Source organism: Condylura cristata, unplaced genomic scaffold (assembly GCF_000260355.1).
Source record: "Condylura cristata isolate star-nosed mole 26May11 unplaced genomic scaffold, ConCri1.0 scaffold00006, whole genome shotgun sequence".
NCBI classification, from domain to species: domain Eukaryota; kingdom Metazoa; phylum Chordata; class Mammalia; order Eulipotyphla; family Talpidae; genus Condylura; species Condylura cristata.
Window position 1 is genome coordinate 1,539,456 of NW_004567107.1, and position 6,505 is coordinate 1,545,960.

The 6,505-nt window shown below is 68.0% G+C and overlaps 2 protein-coding genes across 2 annotated transcripts in view; one reads left to right on the forward strand and one right to left on the reverse strand.

The window, feature by feature from the left end:
* RPL7A (ribosomal protein L7a) overlaps positions 1-92 on the reverse strand; it is a 2,631-nt gene extending 2,539 nt beyond the window's left edge. Inside the window, exon 1 of the mRNA XM_004677859.2 lies at positions 42-92. Within this exon, the coding sequence (XP_004677916.1) occupies positions 42-92 (51 nt within the window). The remainder of the gene's footprint in view (positions 1-41) is intronic.
* Positions 16-4,080, forward strand: MED22 (mediator complex subunit 22). Its single transcript, XM_004677233.2, has 4 exons — positions 16-213; positions 1,258-1,338; positions 1,573-1,781; positions 3,454-4,080. Exons 1-4 carry the CDS (start codon positions 91-93, stop codon positions 3,641-3,643), a joined length of 603 nt encoding a protein of 200 aa, XP_004677290.1. The 5' UTR covers positions 16-90; the 3' UTR covers positions 3,644-4,080.
* The last annotated feature ends 2,425 nt before the right edge of the window (positions 4,081-6,505 follow it).

A 6,505-nucleotide genomic window follows, 5' to 3' on the forward strand; every position in this document is an offset into this window, starting at 1 on the left:
GCGGGAGGCGGGCCGGGAGGTGGGCGGCCGGATCCGCTCACTCGGGCTTGCGCCCCAGGTGCCTCGGGACCCTCCGCCTGAGGCCCCGCCATGGCGCAGCAGAGAGCCCTGCCGCAGAGCAAGGAGACGCTGCTGCAGTCCTACAACAAGCGGCTCAAGGACGACATCAAGTCCGTCATGGACAACTTCACCGAGATCATCAAGACCGCCAAGGTCGAGCCCGCGCGCAAGGGGCAGGGGCTAGAGGTGGTGGACAGCGGTGAGCCCGAGACCGGCCCACTTGTGTCCAGGGGGTTCGAGACCTCGGGGCGTTAGGGACCCAGCTTCAGCAGCAGCCCCGAACCCCGGTACCAGTGGTGGGGGCGCAGGGAGAGCACAGACCAGGCCCCGCTCTGGCATCTGGGGGGAGAGGTGCTGGGTTCAGTGTCCAGCGCGGCGCACTGGCAGCGTGGCTTCGGGAGTGGGGCCCGACGGAATGCTGCCTTCGTCTCCCCCAGAGCGTGGGTCCCTGTGACCACAGGTGTGTCTACCTGTGTGAAGAGCTGGGACCTGCGTGGCCACTGCAGGAGGGAGGGTGGGCGGGGATGGAAGCTGGGAGGCCCCCGCGGGCAGCCAGAGTGGTCAGGCCTGCAGGCCCCAGCGGGCCGTTCCCGAGGTTCAGCCGGCGATACAAGCCGCGTGGGAAAGGGGCAAGTGAGGCCTGGGAGAGCCAGCGGCCAGTCATGCTGAGAGCCGCTCCGGAGGCAGGTTCACACCCAGGACGTCTGGCTCGTAAGCACTTAGGTGCCCTGGCCCCTGGGTCCCCAGGAAGCCCGGTCCAGCTGGGTCAGAAGCATCTGCACCTTGGGGCGGATGGCTGCAGGCTCCAGCTGTACCTTTGAGGCCCCGGGTGGGCCACTTGTGAGCTGGGGGGCGCCCAGGTGTCCAAGCCCGAGCAGCAGGTGTCCTTACGTGGCCAGTCTTCCTCCGTTCGGTCGTGTCCTAAGTGCCCTCGCTAGGAGCAGCGGGCCATGAGAACAGGGCTTCGCACCCCAAAGGGCTTGGCTGAGGCCCCTGTACCGCGTGGCAGCCCACGCGGGGCGGTGTCCACCGCTTCCGTGCAGGGGCCAGTTCTCTCCTTAACACAGGACAAGAGGGTGGGCCGAACGTCCGGCGAGTCTAGCCGTGTCGGCACGGGGGCTGCCGGGTGACGGGGAGAGCTGCCAGCTGCCCTTGTGGCCTGTGCCCCGCTCACCTGCGCTGTCATTTGTCCTCCAGATTGAAGAGGAGACGCAGGTGTCCAGGGCCACCCAGGGTGAGCAGGACAATTACGAGATGCACGTGCGAGCCGCCAACATCGTGAGTCGCACCCCGCAGGAGGGGCACACGGGCAGCTGGAGAGGGGTCCAGCCCAGGGACGGAAGCCAGGGCCGGCGGGGAGCGGGGCCCAAGGCCCTGCGGCGGCCCTGGGTGTCGGGGCAGCTGGCCTGGAACGCAGCTGTGCCGGAGCCCCACCTCGCCGACGAGGAAACCAGGGCTGGGCTGGCCCCGCGGCGCCCCACTCACGCCCCTGCCCCATTCTGGTGGCCACAGGTCCGAGCCGGCGAGTCCCTGATGAAGCTGGTGTCCGACCTCAAGCAGTTCCTCATCCTCAACGACTTCCCGTCGGTGAACGAGGCCATCGACCAGCGCAACCAGCAGCTGCGCGCGCTGCAGGACGAGTGTGACCGCAAGCTGGTGGCCCTGCGGGACGAGGTCTCCATCGACCTGTACGAGCTGGAGGAGGAGTATTACTCGTCCAGGTACAAATAGCCGCGGCCTGCGCGGGCTGCCCGCGGGCCCCGCCCGCAGCCCGAAGGCCCAGCTGCTTCTCCAGGCCTTCGTGGTCTCGGAGCCCAGGTTCCAGAGCTGAGCTGTGGTCAGAGCGCCCATCAACTGACAGTCTCCACCAGCTACCAGGCCCGGGCAGCGTGCCGAAAACAGACCTGGGGTGGGAGCCTGGCGGGGCTGGGCCAGGCCTCTGAGCCAGCCTGCGCAGGGCCTTCGGGCCCAGCTGCTCGCCAGCTTCCCTGTCAGCCTTGGAACATGCCGACCCGCCCAGGCCGGACGCCGGTGCGTTCCGTGTGGGTGTCTCCGGAACCTCACGGGTGTGGGCGGGGACAAGAGCAGAACCAGGCCAGATCCGGGACGGCCCCTCCCCCACCGCGCCAGGCTCCCGCTGGCTGAGCTCTGACGCCCCAGCCGGGCTTCAGGGACAGTCCGCTTGGGACTGACGGCGGAGCTGAGGCTGCACCGGGAGACCCTGCCGCTCCTTCCCTGGCAGCTCTGCCGCCGAGTCGCGCCCCAGCCCTCATGTGGGCAGGCCTGGGGTGGGCTTCACCACGCCTCCGGCCCACAGAGGCGGGAGCCAGCCTGGCCTCAGGGCCGCCCCGTGGGTCCGGCCCATCGCTGTGGGGAGGGACAGAACGTCCCCATCCTGCGGAGGAGTGCAGACTTGTCCAGAGGGTTCAGGGCTGCGTCCGCTCCCTGGGATGCCGGACTCACCGGCGAGACCCTGGTGGTCTCGGGCTCGCGGGGCCTGGCCCGTCTGCTCAGCGGGGCCCTCCGGTTCCCCAGGCTCGGCTCCGAGGCCGCACGCCTCCACGGCAGAGCTGAGGCCCAGCGAGCTGCAGGCGGCCCATTTCGCTGACATCTCTGGTGCGCGCAGAGGCCCCTGGGCTGCCCCTTCGGCCGCGAACGGGCTCTGGAGAGCCGGGTGGTGCTCAGGCCCCTTGTGCCCCCTCCCCCGCCCGCTCAGTGGGCGCTACGAGCCCCCGGCCGCCCGCTCTGCTGCTCTTGCTCTGCTCTGCCTCACGCCCTCCGCTTTCCTGGGTCGCCTCTGGGCCAGGATGTTCCCGAGACGCGCTGAGAGTAGGGCTCAGGAGAAGTCAGACCAGGAGGGGGGCAGGCTGTGTTCGAGGCACCCCTGGCACTGCCAAGTCCTCCGGCAGCCCCGGGCCGCTGCTGTCAGCCCCACGGCAGTAATGGACCCGTGCTGAGGGGCCGCTGGGGCTCGCCCCAGTGCTACAGGGCCTGGTGGTGCCGGACGGGACACCTGCAGGGCCTCCGTGCCTCACCGGTGCCCCCCTCGGCCTGAGCCCCCGTGGGCAGGCCGGGGAGTCACCAAGGTCTGCCGGGAGGGCCTGGCCAGGCGCAGCCTCTGTGGGTGGCACCGTGTTCCTGACGCCCGCAGCGCCGGGCGCATGCCGTGGGACGGCACCGCGAGACCCCGCAGCCTGCTGTGGCTGGTCCAGGGGGCGAGCGAGCTCCGCTGGACCCCAAGGCCAGGCCAGGCCAGCCCTGAGAGCGGAGGGAGGAGGGGAGAGGCAGGCCTGGGTGCTGCTGTGTCCTTAACTCGCCTTCTGTCTCGCTTTTCCTCCCCTGGCTTCCATCCCTGCCTGCTCCTGTCTCTCTGGGTTTCTGGTGGTGGAAAAGCTCAAGTCTTTGCGAAGCTAATGACCTGCCTCTGTGCGAAGCTTATTGGAGGCTGGACCTCGACTCAGACTCAGCCGATGGCCTCTCGGCCCCTCTGCTGGTGTCCCCGGAGCCCAGTGTGGGTCCCCTGCAGGCCGCGGCCCCTGCCCACCCCCACGCCGGCGGCCCCGGCCCCGCAGAGCATACCTGAGCCCCCGGGGCTCCCTCTGGCCTGTCGGGTCCTAGGAAAGCCGGTGCTCTCCGCTGGGCCCCCACAGCCTGGCTCCTCTTGAGCCCCCACGGGCAGCTCAGGGAGCGGCCACCCAGGATTGTTGGGGACAAGCTTCCCCAACCTTGTTACATTCCTGGCCAGCTGGGTGGAAGCTTCCAGCAGTTTGCCCCCTGGAGGACCTCTCGGCACAGGGAGGATGCCCAGCGTTCTCCCGACCCAGTGTGCTGTTTGAAGTCGGGAGGCAGCATGGGGGCGGGACTCAATGGATCCTGCGAGCTGCGTCCAGACGCACCCTCAGGCCGGGCTCACGAGTGCCGGGGTGCGTGCACCCACAGGAGTAGGGGTCCTCCCGACGCCACTGCCCCCCTTCTGGCGGCCTTTGTGTTACCTGTTGAATAAAATGAATAAAATCGGCACCACCCTTGCGCAGGTCAGCACCTCCTGCCCGGCAGCCCGGCCACCTTGGTCTTCCAGCGGCCCCAGGACCCGGCCCCAGGTCAGCAGGCAGACTCCACCTGGGCTTGGCGTCGTCTGCAGCCGCCTTCCCTGTGGGCATCAGGTGGCAGGGCCAGACCTCTCGCCAGGCCCCCCACCCCGGCATTGCTGGGGGGGACCACATTTCCCAGAGACCAGTGCTGCAGTGCTGGTGTGTACGGGGGTCAGGGCTCTCACCTGCTGAAAGGCTGGAGCCCAGCTCTGCAGGGAAGGGGCCCTACCTGTGGGCTTCAGCCGTCCCCCGGCACAGAGGTGACAGCCCAGCGTCCAGCACGGCAGGGCGCAAGCACCAGCTGAGCCGGAGCCCTTTAAAGCCAGGCCGGGGCAGCAGGCAGCAGGCCTGGGCGCAGTGGGGCTGTGCAGGCCGCCCGCCTCCAGCCCAGCGAGCCCCCTGGAGAGAGACTGGCTGCTCTGGCTCTAGTTCTCTGTGAACCAGTGTCTGCCACACCACTAAGCCCGCCCCCGACACACACCCTCAGGCCGGGCACCTTCCAGTGCCCAGCCTTCACCCTGAGGATATTCAGGCACAGGGGAGACCCAGGCCCACGCGGGGGACCCCCAGCCCTTGCCTGAGTGGCCTCTGGAACTGCTGCTGCTTGTGTAGAAGCCTCTGGGCCCCTTGCCTGACACCTGCCCTCTCCGAGGGGCAGGGGCTCCTGTCCCAAACTCCGCACCTGGCAGCAGCCGGCACAGGCTCTCCTCCGCCCCTGGTCTTTCTGCCTTTTTTCATCTTGTGCTTAGTTACCCGTCTGACCTGCATGGCCCGGGTGGGTGGAGGACTGGGGTTCCGGATGGGATTCGGAGGGAGAGCCCCTGTTTGCTGGAGGACTGGGCAGTCTCGGGCTGGTGCGTGTGGCTGGAACAGAGCTGCTTCCCTGGAAGGCGGGCAGTGGGGTGCCAGGCTCCTCGCTCCTTGGGGCAGGAGGAGGTGCATTGTGTCCCACTGTGGGTGTGGCCTTCAGGCACCTGCCACACCATTGAGTCCCCGAGGGCCCCAGAGGGGAGCTGGCTGTAGGGAGAGGACGGCCAGCTGTCCGGGGTCCCCGGGAGCCACATGCCAACGGTTCCAGGAGGGGCAGCGGGGTCGAGACTTCAACCCCCCACACGTGCGCCCCACCAAAGACCAGAAACTGCATCCAGCAGTGTTGTCGTCCACCCTTTGTGAAGCTGGAGCCACCGCGTGTGGTTTTCAGCGAGGAAGCCACTACCGTCCTGCACTGAGGCCTGGGGTAATCAATACCGGGAAAGGAAGGGCACCGGCAGATGGCAGGAGAGGAAAACTAGCGTGGGGACATGAACATCAACTCTGGCCTCTGCCCCCTGAATGTCCTCACAGCAATAGCCTCCCCCATGCTCCTGGCACCCCAATACTGTTTCCCAGGAACAGCCCCCTGGTGGCATCACCCCCACCTCACAGTGGACCCAGGAGCGGCTGCTGGGGGGAACCTCCTGGGAGGGGACCCCCATGGGGATGGACAGTAGGATCAAGCAGCCCAGGCTTGCCTTGGACTGCAAGTGCCACTGGAGGGATTCATCCCCTGCGCCCCCCCTCCCCCCTCAGTGATCCCCGAGGCTGAAGCCCACCCCCCCACCCTGAAGTCCCCCCTCCAGCCTGAAGCCCACTAGGGGAAGGCTCTGGCTGCAGTGTCCGGGAAGCCAGAAGCAGCCAGGTTCCAGTGCGCGCCCCTAGCGCCCTCTGCCGCCGTCTTCCCTGCCCACTCCCAGGCTGTCAGGAGGCTCTGGGTGGGGTCCTGCCAGGGGGTGATTGTCCCCCGCTCCCTGCGAGCTCTTACGAGGCGGGGCCTGCTTGGTCTGTGATTCCAGTTTCCAGGCAAAAGTCACCTCCCCCGGGGTCTTTCCTGCCCTCTGCTCCACACCTTCGCCCCATTTCTCCTCTGCGCTCCCCATCAACCCGAGCATCTTGTTCATCCTGGGGCACCCCCAAGTGGATTTCCTTTTTTTTTTTTAAGAAAAGGTGTGTTTATTTATTTTTACATACAAGAACCGGGGTGCAGGCCAGAGGTGGTGCTGAGAAGAGTCATCCGAGACAGTGGGGCGCAGCACAGGCAGGCAGGTGACACGCTGCTGGGGGGTAACGGGGAGCAGGAGGTGTCTGCTGCGCCCTGAGGCCCTGAGGTTACTCCCGGGCCGGGTTCGGACTCGCTGCAGCGGGTGGTGACGGCTTCGGCGCTGCGCTTCGCCGGTCGCGCCACCAGGGAGCCCCGGCCCGGTGGGTTTCCTCGGCCCCGACGACCAGCACAGCGGGCAGTCCCGGGGTAGGCCTGGGGGGGCGCGCTGGGGGCTGTCCGAGACGTCTCGCCTGGGGCAGGGTCAGCGCGCCCGGGG